We start from the raw sequence: 18239 nt of genomic DNA on the forward strand, positions 1-18239 counted from the left end.
CTTTGGGTTTATCTATTGGAATCTATTCTTAGAAGTATTTCGGGGCGATTTGTGCAAAAAATTTGAAAATTTTTCGTGAGATGGCTGAATTATATGCGTTTAAAATTGGACCACTTTTCGTTACATACCATTTTTGTAGAATTTGCAGAGTGCACCCCCATATCGAAAACAAAGACGTAGTCCTACGTCAAAACTACCATAACAAACGAACAAAACGCACCAGGGCTTCTAAATTTCGAGAAACATCGTTGAATAAGCTTCAAATCAAACGCTAAAGAATTGGTGCAGTTTGATTGAATAGAAATAAGTTATTCTGAGAAATTATGGTGAACGTATAAATGTAGAACACACTGTATTTTCCCATGAAACCAATGTCAAAAACTTCAAGCAAAGTGGGCGGAGTTCTAAAATTGTCAAAATGATACGAGATTTGGCATCTGAGTTTACTTTGCTATTTGTCACAATATAAGGCCTTTGAGATTTCAAAAATGAGTGTTTTTTTGCAATGCTCTAATGCAGGTGCGAGGGTAACCAAGGGGGAGAGGGGAGATGAAAGGTGGGTGTGTTACGGTAAGTGAGGGTGGGGAGCGATACTACACTAAACTACATATTATACCTTCTATTTGAGACTTTTTTGAGAAAATCGGTTCGGTCATCTCCGAGTAACCGATGCGCAATTGTTGGTCACACACAGACATACACACATACGAATACACCCGTTTTCCGAACATAACGAAATGAGTCGAATGGTATAAGAGTGTCGGCCAACAATTTTAAGCAATTTGTAACTCATTTTAATTATTTTTGCATCATTTATACGTATATTGGTTACCGGTTTATATGGAAATTTCTCATGTGGCCGCATATTTCCACCCGTAACACAGGAACCACAACTCCGATCCAAAGAAAATTTAATGGCATTCAACAGGAATATTCTAGCTTTCATTTGAGACTGATTTTGTAAAAATCGAGTCAGACATTTCTGAGAAGCAGATGTGAATTCAATTCAGGAACATAATCACTTTCCCGAAGCTTCCGGTTCCGCCGAAGTTGTCCAATGTGGTCAACGTGGGTTTAATTGAGCATCAGTGAGCTGAAACTATAAATCCAAACATTTTCGAACACATTTTATGAAGTTTTGCATCTTTTAGATACCAGGCTGATTCCGATTTATATGGGACTTTCATGCGTGACCCAACTCTTCAACCTGTAACTCCGGAACCGGAAATCGGAATTCAATAGCAGCCTATGGGAACGTTGTACCTCTCATTTGAGACTAAGTTTGAAAAAATCTGTTCAGCCATTTCTGAGTAACCGATGTGCTTATTTTTGGTCACATACATACATACACACACATACGCACACACGCACAGACATTTGCCTAACTCGACGAACTGAGTCGAATGGCATAAGAGATTCAGCCCTCCGGGCCTCGGTTGAAAAGTCGGTTTTCAAAGTGATTGCATAGCCTTTGTATAGGAGAAAGGCAAAAACGATCTTAGAAAAACTTTTGTGACTTTTCGAAAATTAAATTAAAAATTCTGCAAAAAAAATCATGAAGACGCATAATAACTTTGCACATTACATATAAATGACTTTTGAGGGATTGAAGGCCTTTTAGAGATTTATGCAGTTTTAGCTGAAAACCTAGTCAAGTTTCTTCATGTTGCCCTAAGTAGAATGAGAGAATAAACATGATAAGTAGAATAAAAATATTAAACAGAAAATTTACACAACAAACAGAATAAACAGAATAAAAAGAATAAACAGAATAAGTAGAATAAACAGAATAAATAGAATAAACAGAATTAACAGAATGATCAGAATAATCAGAATAATAAGAATAAGCAGAAAAAATAGAATTAACAGAATTAACAGAATTAACAGAATAAACACAGTAAACAGAATAAAGAGAGTAAATAGATTAAGCAGAATTAACAAAATTAGCAGAATTTACGGAATAAACAGAATAAACAGAGTAAACAGAATAAACATAAAAGCAGAATAAACAGAATAAATAGAATAAATAGAATAAATAGAATAAAAAGAATAAATAGAATAAATAGAATAAATAGAATAAATAGAATAAATAGAATAAATAGAATAAATAGAATATATAGAATAAACAGAATTAACAGAATAAACAGAGTAAACAGAATAAAGAGAGTAAATAGATTCAGCAGAATTCACAAAATGAACAAAATTAGCAGAATTCACAGATTAAACAGAATAAATAGAATAAGGGAGTAAACAAAATTAAACAGAATGAACTGAATAAATAGAATGAAGTGCACACAATAAATAGACCTAACACAATTTGCAGTAAGAACAGATTTAACCAAATAATAATAATTAACAGAATAAACAATATAAAAAATTTATGCGAGAACCTCGAAATTACCTTGAAGCTGATAATCGTGATCCAAACATTTAACAACTTCAAATAATTTTTTTTTTTTGGTTTTTGACGTAAGTGCCAATACCTTATACAATTATATATATTATATATATTATACTTTTTGGTGGTATCCAACGGGCAAATCAGATCGAAATGGTGAGTTAAGCAATAACATTTATTCGAAAAAGGTAGAGGCAGGATTCGAACCTGCAACCCTTGTGACTCCGGCCCAATGCACAAACTCTTATGCTATCCCTGGAATATGATGACGTCCCAGAAACAACACATGACTTTTTGGTGCGATAATCATGTGTTCTTTCTGGGACGTCATCATTAGAGATAGGCGGGTATGGGTATTTTTACCCGATATCCAACCCGAACCCGTACCGGCAGGAATCTGGGCCGGTTCAGGTTTTGTTATCACTGGGTACGGGTCAAAAAATATTTAATCCGGGCTCAGGTCGGGTCGAATTTTTTCAAAACATTTCGCACTTACCCGTATAAATGTTTTTGAATATTTGGATGACCTTTTTTCACCAATATCAAAAAGTGATAACTTATCCTCGAGGGAAAATATTAAAATAAGCATAATTTTCCCATTTTGACAGACATTCGTCCTGTGAGTTTGTATCGAGTGAACGGGACTAACGGGTGTTCAATAAAAAATGAGAATGATTTCAATACCTTTCTGTAATTAATGTAAAGAGCGTAATTTTTTTTCTGTCCAAGAGAATTGCTCTCTGGACACTCTAGAAATAGGTGGCATGTTTCTTTTGGCCCGGGTGCTGTCAGTTCAATCGAAGATGACGTCGAAACAGCAAGCACTCCGCAAGCGTGCTGTACGGTTTTACGAAACGCATGGTCGTCGTTTAAAAAAGTTTACGGTAGACCACTTTCGAAACGAAAACGTGCTCGTGAGTACAGTTTACCTGTTCCTGGCATCCTAGAGTGCGGAGCGAAGGCCGCTAGCGGCCATCCGGCGAAGATATTGACAAAGAAGAAGAAGGAAGCGTTGAAAAAGCTATTCGACAACAAGGACGGATTTGACGAGTTTGCTTGAATTCCCATACCTTGATACACCGAACCCTCAAGATGGAGGACATCATTTGTTGGAAAAAGACTCGGTCCACCGAGTACACGGACAAACAGATAGCGATCGTGAGATCGCAGTGCCGGTGGATGTCGAAGAACTACCGCGGGACGTCGTTCGTTCTGGAAGACGAAAATTACTTTCTGCTCTCGAAGATCCACATTCCAGGAAATGACAGCTACTATTCCAGCGACAAGTCGGTCACACCCCCCAAAGTAAAATATAAGTTTAAGCAAAAAATTGAAGAAAACAGCTATGCAGTACATCGCCAAATTGGACAGAGGGATTTCAAAGCCGTGGTTCAAGCGGAGCGGTCTGACCATCAATCAACAAGTGTACCAGGGGGAGTGTCTTGAGAAAATTCTTCTGCCGCTCTTAAAGGAGCATCATGCGAATGGGAAGTACATCTTCTGGCGGGACAAGGCATCTTCCCATTACGCCAAGAAGACGCTGGAGTATCTAGGGCAGCAAAAGATACCGTACGTGCCGAAAGAAACGAACCCGACCAACTTGCCCCATTGCCGTCGCATTTAGGATTTTTTCGAATCTCTCAGTGCCCTAGTGTACAAAAATAATTGGCGGGCCAAGCATACGAAGCAGTTGACCACCAGGATCCGAAATTATATCCGGAAGATGGACGTCAGTGCTGTCCAGCGCTCTTGTGAGAGCATCGCGACTAAGTTGCGTCGTATGGCTGACCAGGGCCTCTTCTCAATATTCATCGACTTGTTTTTAAGAATATGTTTTTAATAAAAAAATACCGAATTCGTTATAAATTTTTTGCTTGTTTTTTAAGTACATGACTGAAAAAGTTCTCATCTTTTATTGAACACCCGTTAATAGAAATGCCAGAAAAGTGAAGAGTGTGAGGAAAGTGAAGACAATAAATCGAATTGAAAAATGAAGTAGAATACACTTAAGACTTTCAATTCGAATGCAACATTTGTTTCTATCCTCTGAAATTTTGTATTAAATTAAGTAATTTCAGTCTTTATGCATGTTTACAAACTTCACAAGCTTCAGTATACTTTTCGGAAATTAATAATCTTCTGGTAAGCCAAACCAAGCTTCAATTACATTAATTCTCATCATAGGGGTTTGCGCAGAAACACAAATAGTGTTTTCGTTTTTTGGAGCTAGCATCAATCCGGCGATAGCTTAATCCTATCGTTAAGTTAATGTCGGATTCTGAGGAGACGTTAAATAGTAAGTTTCATAACTAATTCATTTATTTACCCAATTCCATAGATTTGGATGACAAAAGGATCAGAAGTGAAGGGGGGGGGGGGGTTTGGAACGAGAATATGCACAACCAAAGTAGAGATTCGTATCAAATATTGTCGATTTGGCATGTTCAGGTGAATTATTCAAAAAAGTTTGCTATTTTAGCGTTCACGCAAGACGTGTGACTTTTTGGATTTTAGTGTCTAACTAGTGCTAATTTGGGTACTAGTTTAGATACATCGTCTAACTAGACACCCAGTTGGTGCTAGTTACTGACGAGGAGAATCCGAAACACTAAAACAAAAACCATACAGTTCAGAGACTTTCTAGAAATCTTACTGCATTCTGCAAAGCTATTGGGCAAATCCTGAGCTATTCTTCTGGTCAGTTAGCTGCATACTGCGGGAAAAATGGTAAACAGTCGATTTTTCCCATACAAATTCCCATGCAAATTTATAACGCAATATTACGCCGGGTCATAACCAATCGACCCCAAATTTTTTGCAAGCTGGAAAAGAATCCTTTTCAGCAAGCGGAATCGTACTATGCTCGGCTAACAGAATAGCTTAAAAGCTTAATAGCTGCCGACACGAGACTCTGTAATTTAAATATCTGATGATTTATCTGCTAGCCCGAGAATGATGTCTATCGTAAAAGCGCTTCAACGAATCAGTAACAGGGAGTAGCAACTTTACAAGTAGGGATGCCACTTTTGAGATCTGTGTTTTAGTCAATAAAATAAAATAAATCTGTTATTCAAATTATCAATGCCACAATATAAGAAGTTAGTTGTATTGTTATCAGTTTTTGTTAGTCAAATGTGCCAAAACTTGAAATTTGATTGCATAGTGGCTGATTTATAAGTCTGAAGCCTAACCAGCTTGAGCTAAATAATATTTTGATATTTTGGTTAAATTTTTGAATTGCATCTCCATATCGAAAAAAGGCGTACAAAAAAAATGCCAACATTGCTTTTTTTACTGATTTGTTGTCTTCAACATAGTTATTGATACCAGTATTGTAATTCTGAAAAAAGCAGCGAAAAAAATTCCACGATCGAAGTCCAGTCATTATTCCAATAAGAAAATTTGTTTCATACTAAAAATATTTCTCTCTCTTTCCCCATCTTCCAGGACGAACAGCTAAGCACCAGCGGTGGCAGCCCGCCGGGCAGTGCCAGCAGCGTATCCTCCATGCACCACCACCCGCACTCCAACGGCAGTGGGAGCGTACTGCAGCCACCAGGCCATCCCGGTGGTGTGCACAACATACCGGGCCTACCGGGACTTGGACCACCGCCAAACAACAGCAACCTAACCCAAGCCGGACTGGAAGAGTACAGCAGATCGTACTACGAGCAAACCATGTACCACCACCAGAAGCAGTCCTCGTACGCCCAATCCGAAGGATACCACAGCTACGTGTCCAGTTCGGATTCCAGCTCGACGCCATTTCTCGATCGGTAAGTCTTTCCGTCTCCGCAACTAGCAACTATTTTAGGGCCAACGAACGTTCGGCTTCGATCTTCATTCAGCGCTTATACTTTTAAAAATGCTACCTATCGGCCGGTGTCGATCTCGCAGGGGCCAGGCATCACTTTGAGCAAAATTGCAATCATTATAAGACTTAACATTCTTGCGAATTGGACGTGATTCCTAGGAGCCATCGGTTGAGACTGGGATCGCTAAGCCTATTGAACATGATCGTAAATCTACGTTAATATGAGTTTTTTTCGTGTTAATGTAGTCATTTCTGTACTAGAGTGGCGGGGCTTCTGTTGGGCGGAGGAGGACTGTTGGGTGACCGCAAAGGAAAAGTTCATTTGCATTCAGCAACACGCCCGGGCAGGTTTGCCTTGGTTGTTTGAAATATGTATAAACAGTCGATGTATGTGTGTGTGTGGGTACGGGGAAGAGTGTCCGGTGAGTGGTTCTGAGTGGGAGATCGCTGTTTCGATAACGCGGACGAGAACGGAAGATATGCGAATGCTCTGGTCCTTTTTGCTGTTCTAGATTGTGGAGTTGAGATTATTATAAATTGTTGGGGTAATTATACGTTTCGCCGGTGTTCGATTCAGAGCTGGTGGTGGTTTCCTGAAGGAAGGTTTGAGACGTGGACCAGTTGATTGCTTGCTTTTATTGGGACTTAAATATTGTTCACTTTTACTTATGTCTTAGATACTTCTCTTTGCTTTAGGTCTCTGTGAGATTCAAGTAACAGCCAGGGCAGTCTTAAGACCACTAGCATCGCTTGAACTAAGGGGTCCCCATAATCGAAGTCTTTACAAGCCTACAAATATCTTGTGTTGTATTGCGGTAGCTGGAAATCGGCTTAGGGATGGACCGATGGGGGTCATTTTTTTCTTGTCGCTACTCTGCAATTTAGTCCAAAAGTGCTGTTTACTGTGCCCTTTAACCTAAATAAGCAAATCTAATTTCAGTAAATCATATTGCTTACCATCGTTTCTCCGACCTTTAGTGTAATCCTTAACTAAACCGATCTATTATTTCCAAATATGCTGCAACCTCAACAATGGTCAAACTTAGAAAAGGGCAATCAAGCTTTCTTACGCAACGAACTGCGCTCAACAATCGTATCTCCGTTCGTTGATCCAATAAACCCTCCGAGAGACAAACAAAGTATTTATTTTATCTTCTACCACCTTCGAATGCAGTGAGCCCACGAACAAACCCAATCTCAATCCCATAATTTACTTCTGTGGGTAGGCAAGTTTCAAAATTTAATCAAAACTGACACCGCTTTTGACACTCACCAGGTCACACGCGGCTGGCTGGCTGAGAGGTCAGCCGTCCGACAAAATCGAAACGCAATCATCGTCGCCAAGTCACGATGTTGTCGCAGCTAGCACCACCCGTTAATGTCGCGTGTTGACCCGGTATGTGCTGTTCAATTCCGCCGAACAATTACGTTCAGCAGCAGTGAACATAATTTTTGTGAATAAGACCTTCCCGCAATGCGCGCACGACCGACGGCGGGATGGCTGATGTAAATGATCGAATGTAGATCCTCGGCTGCTGGCCCCAATTTCCGACGAGCAACTCAGACTGTAATCATTCACCACGTATCAAATAAGTAAGCCAGTTGTTTGTGGTGATCGGTGGAAGTTTTTCTGGTTTGCTTGTTCGACTACCGCAAGACGCTGCCAGATAGTGTTTTGAGTGACAGCTAAATTAATGATCTGATGAATAGTGCTTATCACTTCACGAATGTACCGTAATTGTTTGAATCACTTTCATATGTGGAGGCAGTTGGGTGACAGACGGTTTTTAGGTCATACTTGATACTTCTAAAGAATACGACTTTAATTTGATTAGTCAAGAGTAAAAGTTGCATTACCGAAGTTCCCTTTGTTGAAAAATAACTTCTCTACAATGCTTACCTATACTATCATTGATAGTTTTGTAGGTCAAATCCGCAACTGGCCTCTATCGCTCAACCTTGCCAAATAGGTCATCGTTCCGTCGGAAGAGATCATTTGCATCTTGTCTGCCCCCCGTACCACGATATCATACCGTCCATGATCGAACACGTAATCCTACGATCAATGACTCTTCGCATCCAAAACTACTTATCCTACTACTACTACTACTTCCCACTGCAAATCCATCCAGCAGCCGGCGGCGGCGGCGGTCGAAAGAGAAAGATCAGCATACCGAAAAAAAACCTGCGCTTCAAAGTCGAAAACCATAACTATGTTTAACCTCGTTATGTCAGTTATTTTCCCCTAACCAACTTTTAAGCATAAAATTGCAGCCGTAAAGATCGACTAGGCATCTCCTTCTCTAGCCATAACCCCCTTTCACCCCCACACTTCGTTCCTATTTATACACAACCGAACTTCTTTCCAGCGGATGGCCAGCGATACCTTCGATTGATGCTGTTTTGCTGCTACCTCAATGAGCATTAATTTGCTCATTCATTTAATTAGAGCATATTTATCTTTCTCGTCTTGCTCGGCCATAGTTGGAAAGAGAGACAGAATGGATACCAACGTGTGTCTTTTTTTGTGCTTTTCTACCAACAGCGAAGCTATGCATATATATCCGTCCGATCGGTCAAATAATGTGGTCTCGTTTGCAGGCAGGTAATCTAAACTGGCAGTCAAGCACATTTCACTCCGCCCGGGCTGTCTCCGTGGTGGGTTTGCATGCTCATTACACCACATGTGTGCAGCAAGGTTGCCCCGTGCCGGACATATTGTGTACGAAACCAATTTTCGATTTGCAAGGTTTTTGAGGGGGTAATTTGCGCTAATAAGAGATGACTTCCGATCCGTTTTTTTCGGGGTGACTTTGATTTGTGGGCTGCGAGGTTCAGTCGCTAACTTTCCAATGCTTGTTGGAGGTTCGGAGATTCCAGGGGGCTCGTTGGAAGATTCGCGGAATCGGTACAGCCGATCGATCTTTGGGCATTGCGGATAACGTATCCGGCTGTTGAGGAAAGTTTAGGCTCAAAGTCGGCTTGTGTAAGTGTCTGTTGTGTGGTCATTCACCAGATTAGGAAAAAAACACAAAATTAAGGTGGTCGCTATTTCACTGTGTCGGTGTATATTTACTACTAATTTTTGGAGTTGTTGGTAGACCCAAAATAGTTCAGAGAAAAATTGCAAATTGTCACAAATAAAAAACATCGATCTTTTCTGAAATAAACTTGTATCTCGGCGATTCTAACAAATTTGTATCGCGAAAATATGCTAGAAAAGGTCTGAACAAATTGATGTGAAAATATTTTCATTATTGGTTGCTACTATTAATCTAGCGAAAAATGAACGAGAGTAATAATTTGGAGAACTTCTGAAGGATCGAATCAAGCAACGATAGAAAGTGGAAGGAAAAAATATTTGGTGCGCAGTTTATGTGTCCTTGAGAAAATTATATCAGTAACTGTAACATAATTTTTTTTATTCGATATGGTCCCAGGACCGGCAGAATGCGTGGGTAGTGTGGGTAGTACTACCCACTCGAAAATTACCGAGGGGGGAATTACCCACCCGAACGTTTGAAACAAATCAAAACCTGAGATTAACCACGTATGTGTTTTTTTCGCACAAAATTCTTGCGTTGGAAATCCTCGATGTAAAACAGTTGCATATTTTTATTCAGATACAAATATCATTGCTTTACAAATTAAATTTCTTGAGAATAATTAGGATTTGTTTGAAATTTGGAATCATTTATTATATTTATACTCATGGAAATACATTTCGACACATCTACATCTTAAAACAATGAGTTCAGATCGATAGACAAAAAAATTAATATACAATTTTATTCAGACTATGGGATGCAGTTAGAAATATTTTTAAAAACAATATAAACAATTTGTATTTATTCAACATGAATAATCATTTGATTAAAAATTGAAGCAATGAGAAACAATCATTAGACAATCAGTAGACTTTGTATAAGGGAGGCAAAAGATTGTTGATCCCAACATCAGTAGCAGAGACCTATCAGAGAACAATCAGAGAAAAATGACAAGGAAAAAAAGAAATTAAACTTGACGCTTTGTGGCAAACGGAAGATCGTAAATCAACCAAAAGAGTAGATATAAATAAATTTGGAGGATAGCCAGCATATCTCGGACTAGAACCAGGGCGAAGGGATGCGTTTAACGCAGATCTGGCACTACACAACTAGAAAAAATCGTGTAAATTTACGTCTTTTGAGCACTATACGAGCATCAAAAAAGAAATAGTTTTACATTTGATTTTAAATTAACATGTCGTTGAATTTTGGGAGTCACGTAATTTTACTCCACATATGGCGTTTTTTTTAAATGTGTAATTTTATGGCACTGCGCTTGGAAAGTACATGTTTCATGTAAAATTAAACAGAACACAGTTATATTTCGTCATTTCGTCAATTACGGTTTGTTAGATTGTGGTAGGTTTCGAAATACCTCAACGGTAAAATTTAGTTTTTTGGTGTGTAGAACACTAGGCGCACGACCAGACAACATGTTTAATGTCGCGATAGCCGTCACCGCAAGCGCAATGAACGCTCTTTACGACTGCAATACGCCGGAAATGCGCATTCAACGTACATATAATGATTGGACATGATCCGCGATGCCACCCGAAGGAAGTCACGACGTTCATCCATCCTTTTTAACCAAGGTTGGTTGATGCCTTTGGGATTCCTAAACGTCCATTATCCCACAAAATTTACCAATTTTCGAGCGTTCTCTAATTCTAAATCTAATTGAAAAATTCGGGAAAATTAGGAGTGCTTTCCATGCTCCATCGATCGAAGCGCCTACTTGGAAGTGTAACGATGTAGACATGGTCATAGGTAAATATAAAACCCTAAGTTTTGTGGGGGAAAATACTTAGCGCGAGTATCTTTTCTGTCAGATAAATTTGTGTGTTTGAAGAACAATTGTAACGTTTATATACATTGTTATAATTTCATCGCAAATCGTCTATCATTTGAATGTGAATTTACGTGGAATACTGTTGTCGCCGATAAAGAATTCTTAGTTCCGTGTGTTCCAATCAAAGGTCCAATCGAGTACACGACGTAGGGCCCAGCTGCTAGACGAAATACTGTTTCTCTCGTTAATCCGTTTACAAACCGGTGCCAATAACCGCGTTTTTCAGTTTGCATCGAGTTTTTTATTTGCGTTTCTAACGTCGCGTATATTCGAAAAAATTTGGGCGATCTGACGTTCCAAAAATTCTCATAGGACCTTTTCGCGTACAATTCTGAGCACTCTCTGCCCACAACGAAGTGGGAAACCGTCCACGATTGTTCGCGCCAGGTATTCGTTTTGTCTGATCTTTAATCTCAGTGTAAAAAACAAGCCAGTCAAAACGTTGCACACTGCCACCGGAGGAATTTCTCATTTTGTTTCGATTGTTTCGGATATAGTGGACGCGTAACTCTTTTAATCAATGGGGACACTAATAAGGCAGAGTACAACGATAAATCTAACGCACTTGGCCGCGCTGGTTGGCATTCGTGTCATTTCCACTGTATTCAAGATGGTCATACTGAAACTGTCGCGAATATCATGCAGTAAGATAGATCGGTTATCAGCATGAAGACAACCGCATGACACGCCGTGGGAGTTGAAATCTTCTAGAACCAGTTAAGGTGCGATGTATATGGAAAGAATATCAATAAATCTTTGCCTATGCTTCGGATTTAACAAGCGACAACTTCAATACCTGGTACCGAGCAAAGGCTAATCGGATTGAAATAATAGCACGTTTTGATACCCAAAACGCTCCTCAATATTTTTTTCGGCCATGGCGAATAATGCTGAAATTGAGGAAAATCTACGTCGGAAGTAAAACTAGAAAAATAATATGACTGAAATACACTTGAAGTTTTGGATGTCCCATGTGGACTTTCCGAGACCAGGAGCCAATGTCTTGATCCTCTCCGCATTTTCCACACCGTGCCTTATTTCTACAATGGGTTCCTCAGTTCATGCCCCCGGGTTCAAAAAGGCGAACAAGTAGACGAGCCCCGTTCAAAAGAACAAATTTTGGAAGAACAAATCCGGTGAAAGCCTCGAAATGAGGCTGATGGAAAATAAGTTTTCTAATACTCCTCGATTTTTATTGAACACAATTGCTTGCATATCAGAATTTACACTGACTGAAGCACAGGGATCTGGAAGGAGCCACCCCCTATTTCGCAATCATGGCCCTTCTCGGAGACTACACCAACAATCTCTACTTCCCGGGCGGGTACGCAGACAAAATACTTTTTCGTGCACGGTCGAGTGTTGTTTAGTTAGATCCCCCCGCTACAGTCGAGCCCTTGCCGCCAGCGTTCATCAGTCGTCCCGGTCCTGTATGTGTGGGTGGGGAAAGGGTCTTCCAAGCCGCCTTTCTCGGCAAGTATAATAAAAATTGTTACGATACAACGGTTGAACCGATTCACGCTTCTAGCTCATTGTACGAATCTCGCCGCAAGCTGCTACCACCCCGTTCCTGCTCTCCGCATTCCGCCATCGGGTTCCAACGCATACTGGGACGCACCGCAGTTGGCACTATGGAAGCCCTCGATCCCCCCGCCACAGTCGAGCACTTGCAGCCAGCGATCATCAGTCGTCCCGGTCCTGTGTGTGGGATGGGTGAAAGGGTCTTCCAACCTGCCGCAAATGGCAAGTATACATCTGTTCCGAACACTTCAAGCGCTGATGTATTCTTCGCTTCCAGTTTTTTGCCTTTTGCTCCGACATCTTGTTATCAGATGCCAACCATTTCTCTCGACGACGACGATAGTCGTATTTTGGGGCGCGACGCAGTTGATTCGGGATGCCTCGAATCCCTCACCACAGTCGACCAGGCGACCGTGAACCGTTCCGATACTGTTCGTGAGATTGACGAAAAGATCTTCCTACACGGCAACATGGCTTCGCTCTCTGCTGTACCTGATCCGTCCTCCAACAACATCGAGGTTTACTACCAGAATGTTGGTGGCATAAATTCATCAACGGACAGCTATTTGCTCGCGACCACGGGTTGCTGTTACGACGTTATCGCCTTGACCGAGACGTGACTCGACAACCGTACTCTGTCTCGCCAGGTCTTTGGTTCAACATTCGATGTCTACCGCTGTGACCGCAATGCCCTCAACAGCCACAAGACATCAGGCGGTGGTGTGCTTATCGCCGTTCGGCGTGGTATAAAAGCCCGAGTGATTAACGATGACCGGTGGGCGAGCTTCGAGCAAGTGTGGATATCAGTGAAACTTGCCGATCGCAATCTGTTCCTGTGTGTTGTGTATTTTCCACCTGACAGAATTCGTGATTCCAGCCTGATCGATGTACATCTTTCCTCCGTTTCTTTTATCGCCTCGATCGCCGACCCGTCTGATGATATCGTTATACTGGGCGACTTCAACTTACCTGGCTTGACGTGGTGCCAAGCAAGTAATGGTTTTCTACGATTGGATATCGAAAAATCTGCGCTTATTAACAATGCCAGTTGTATTTTGGACAACTACAGCAGCGCAACTCTTCGGCAAATTAATAATGTCACCAACGAGAATGGACGTACATTGGACCTCTGCTTTGTAAGTGCCCGGGACTGCGCTCCGTACTGCTGCACTGCACCGACTCCTTTAGTCAAGCAGGTGCGTCATCATCCCCCACTACATCTTGTATTCGCTGGTAACTTAGGAGTGAATTTTGAAGACGTCTCAAGCTCTATCGTCTACGATTTTAAAAACGCTGACTACGACAGCATCGTTAGCACGCTGTTGGATATAAACTGGGACGAAAATATTAACAATGACGACGCGAACGAAGCAGCAATGACGTTTTCTAGTATTCTCAACTACCTTATCGACCGCCATGTACCAAAACGAACAATTAGTACCGATGAACACCCGCCCTGGCAATCAACCGTCCTAAGACGTTTAAAATCTGCCAAACGAGCTGCATTTAAAAAATTCTCGAAGCATAAGACACTTGCATTACGAAATCACTACTTTCAACTCAACCATGAATACAAACAACAAAGCAGACGCGCCTTTTTTAGACACCAGCGAAACGTCGAGCGTCAACTGAAATCCAAGCCCAAGTCGTTCTGGAAGTATGTAAACGAACAGCGAAAGGAATCCGGTTTGCCATCTTGTATGTCGTTTAATGGAGTTTTAGGCACCGACACTAAGGAAATTTGCCAACTGTTCTCCGACAAATTTTCAAGCGTTTTTTCCAACGAGCGCTTACCACCACAACAAGTCGCTGCCGCCGCTAATTTAACTCCTTCTCTAGGACGAACCATCAACCGAATTTGTGTCGATAATGCTGCCATTCTTGCAGCAAATGCCAAACTGAAAGCATCTTGTTCCCCGGGTCCAGATGGTGTTCCCTCGACTTTTGTCAAAAAGTGCATCAGCGGGCTTCTTGAACCACTTCGGCGAGTCTTCGAGCTATCACTCACTACTGGAACATTCCTTTCCTGCTGGAAAGTAGCGCACATGTTTCCAGTTCATAAAAAAGGAAACAAATCGAACATTGACAATTATCGGGGAATCTCGTGTTTAAGTGCTGTATCAAAACTGTTCGAGCTGGTTGTGTTAGATCCTATTTTCTTTCACTGCAAACACTACATTGCAGATGACCAACATGGTTTCATGCCTAAACGATCGACAACGACAAACCTGCTCTCGTTCACAACATATGTAATGGATGGATTCGCTGACGGATTGCAAACCGATGCTATTTATATGGATCTATCTGCGGCCTTCGACAAAATCAACCATGATATCGCAATAGCGAAGCTGGACAAACTCGGCATTCATGGACAACTTCTGCGCTGGTTTCGTTCCTACCTCGATGGAAGGCAACTCCAAATCAGCATTAAGGACTGTCTATCTGCACCATTCTTCGCTACATCCGGCATACCACAAGGAAGCCATCTCGGTCCAGTAATATTCCTCCTCTTCTTTAATGACGTCAATTTCACATTACAAGGACCCCGCCTTTCTTTCGCCGACGACATGAAAATTTTTCAACAAATACGGGATAAAACCGATGCCGAGCTTCTTCAGAGGGATCTGGACAGCTTTAGCATGTGGTGTGATCAAAACAGAATGGTTTTAAACCCGAGCAAATGCTCAATCGTTACGTTCACGCGGAAACGCCAACCGACTCAGTTTAACTACCATTTCTTCGGCTCGAGCATTCCAAGACACTCTCACATCAAAGATCTCGGAGTCATCATGGATTCGGCATTAACATTCAAACCACATACGTCATACATCGTGGATAAGGCATCACGACAGCTTGGGTTCATCTTCCGAATAGCGAAAAACTTCAGGGACGTATATTGTCTTAAATCGCTTTACTGTGCGTTGGTCCGCTCAACGTTAGAATATTGTTCAGCTGTTTGGAATCCGTACTACCAGAACGGGATTGACAGAATCGAGGCTGTCCAACGCAGGTTCATACGCTTCGCCCTTCGTCATCTCCCATGGCGAACAGATTTCAGCTGCCGAGCTATGAAAACCGTTGCCAGCTTATACACCTCGATACACTCAGCATTCGGAGGGACTGCCCTCGAGCCCTGTTCGTCTCGGACTTACTCTCTGCCAGAGTGGATTGCCCTACAATCCTCGGACGTCTGGATCTTCAAGCCCGCGTTCGAGCTCTACGTAATAACTCCCTTCTGCGAGTTCCGTTCAGGAGAACCAACTATGGTTTCCAGAGCGCTGTAACCGGACTCCAACGAATTTTTAACAGTGTGGCGACGGCCTTTGACTTCAACCGGACGCGGAATGCTATAAAAGCGAAAATGTTGTCAATTTTAAAATGTAATTAGTTTAAGCAACCACCATTGGGGCCAAGGGGCTTGTTGGTGAAGGTAATAAACATAAACATAAACATCACGCGATTTATCGATGACGTTAAGTGGCTTGTCTTTGGTCCGGAAGTAGACCATCCGGGGGCCGGTTGTATTAGATATAATTTGTATCGAAAATGAGACTTATTGGTATTATTTTTGTCATCGGAGAAATATTCAAATCGACCTCCACTCGTTGGAGATACCCATCGGCTCACACTCAGATAGCTTCAAAGCACAGTCAGAACAGTGGGGTATTTCGGTCGTAGTTGAATTGAATTTTTTTCTATCACGAACGTCAACAGCAAGGTAGCGACTGCACAAAACGTTAACAGTCCTTCCCGTCATGTACGGAAAGCAAGACATATAGTTTGTCTGGATCTAAGCACCAAATCTGGGCAAGTCCTGACCTGGTAAGGGGAAAAGGGGATGGACTAGATCCATTACCGGGTATTGGTCCAGATTCGGGAACTTGTCCGGATCCGGATACTGGTCCGAATCGGCAACACGTCCACATCCGGAAACTGATCCAGATCCGGGAGGACCAAATTTGGGAACTGGTCCAGATCGGGAGCTGTGTTGGATCCGGAAACTAGGCCGGATTGGAAAACCGCCTAAAATTTTTTTTCACTATCCAAGTTACCCTATAAAAAGTCAGTAATTCCGCCTATTTCGGCCAAAATTGGTGCAGATAGCGACCTGACTTTGGGTAGAAATCCGTCAGAACTCCGGCTGGTTTAACTCGATACTAATACTATTATAGAAATCGACCGAATTATCCTACATCGTCATTCAAGCGTTTACTACCTTTGCGGTAATATGAGTTTAATACAGCAATGCGCAATTGCTCTGCTACCAAAAAGGCAATAGTAATAGAATAAGTAATAGAAAGATGCCCGTTGAATTTTGGGTGTAGTATTCAACAAACACATTTTCGCTGAGCCGTCGGACAAACAGTCCTGTTAATAAAGAGTGTTGCTAAATAGCCACCAGATATTATCAGGGAATTTTCATTTTCACTTACTCACGCCATATCTGAACTTTCGTCAGTACAAGGATAAATCACTTCGAATCTTACTACCCACTCGGGAAAAAGGTGGTCTGCCGGCCCTGTATGGTCCGAATATACAGTGTTGTGTGTGTGTTGTCCCAAAAAGACTTTTTGGTGGTATCAAACGGGGAAAACAGATTGCAATGGTGAGTTAAGCGAAAGTAATTATGTGAAAAATCCCCCAGAAGCAGAATTAAAACCTGCAACAATGTATTTGCTTTCGCATAACTCACCATTTCGATCTGTTTGCCCCGTTGGATACCACCAAAATAGCTTTGGCAAAGGTTTTCCAGAACCTAAATAGATCCGAAACACTTCTTCACGCAACATATTAAAGTTATATTAGTTGTGGAATTTGCGTTTCGACTTTGTCTCATCAGAGTCCGACACTAACTTAGCTAACGGACCGAGCTAGCGAGCGCCGAATTGACGCTAGCTCAAAAAAACGGAGACAGAATTTGTGTTCCTGAGAAAACCCCTAGTCAAGAGTGATGTCCCGCATGAAATGGACAGCTTAAACCTGTCACTAAGTTAGTGTCTGATTCTGATGAGACGAAGTCGAAACGCAAATTCCATAACTAATTTAGTTATAGGTTTTGTGCTCTCCACGCGCAAGGATGGTTTTGAGCTATTTTCTCCTTAATGGAAAACTATTTTAGCTTTAACCAAAATTGTTCTCCACCAAGGAGAAATATAACATAACATTAAAGTTATTTAGTAACCTCAACTCAACGGACGATTAAGTAATTTCTGGTACCTTGTATTCTAAATTCAACCGTGTGATTTTTCCTCTCACAAAATTGGCTTAGTTGAGGCGGTTCATACTCTAATTTAAGAAAATATTTTTTTATGCTTTTCTTTTTTTTCGGAACATGTCGTTGTTCTCCCACCTCACACATTTCGTCCGATTTGATCAACATCTTTTTTTTTGTCGTTTCATGAACGTTAGCACTTGCATTATATTTTTCTCTCCCTGCTCTGACTCTGTCCAGCCCAGACAAGCTGTTCGCTGATCTGATTCATGTCTGATGGGCACTGATTTTGCAACATGCTGACAGGCGAGCGAACGACGGCGGCGGCATTATTCCGAGGCGATGACTGCATTTTGCTGATCGTTGTTGCTGTTACCATTTTTTTTTTGTTGCTTCAT

The 18239-nt window shown here is 41.4% G+C and overlaps 1 protein-coding gene across 5 annotated transcripts in view; it reads left to right on the top strand.

The window, feature by feature from the left end:
• The window catches only part of LOC131682232 (protein Shroom), a 764905-nt gene that overhangs the window by 261480 nt on the left and 485186 nt on the right, over window positions 1-18239 (top strand). For all 5 annotated transcript variants that reach the window (XM_058963577.1, XM_058963578.1, XM_058963580.1 and 2 more), the window contains exon 3: window positions 5846-6174. In XM_058963577.1, coding sequence (XP_058819560.1) covers window positions 5846-6174 — 329 coding nt within the window. The remainder of the gene's footprint in view (window positions 1-5845; window positions 6175-18239) is intronic.

The sequence above is a fragment of the Topomyia yanbarensis genome, chromosome 2 (assembly GCF_030247195.1).
Source record: "Topomyia yanbarensis strain Yona2022 chromosome 2, ASM3024719v1, whole genome shotgun sequence".
Lineage (NCBI taxonomy): Eukaryota > Metazoa > Arthropoda > Insecta > Diptera > Culicidae > Topomyia > Topomyia yanbarensis.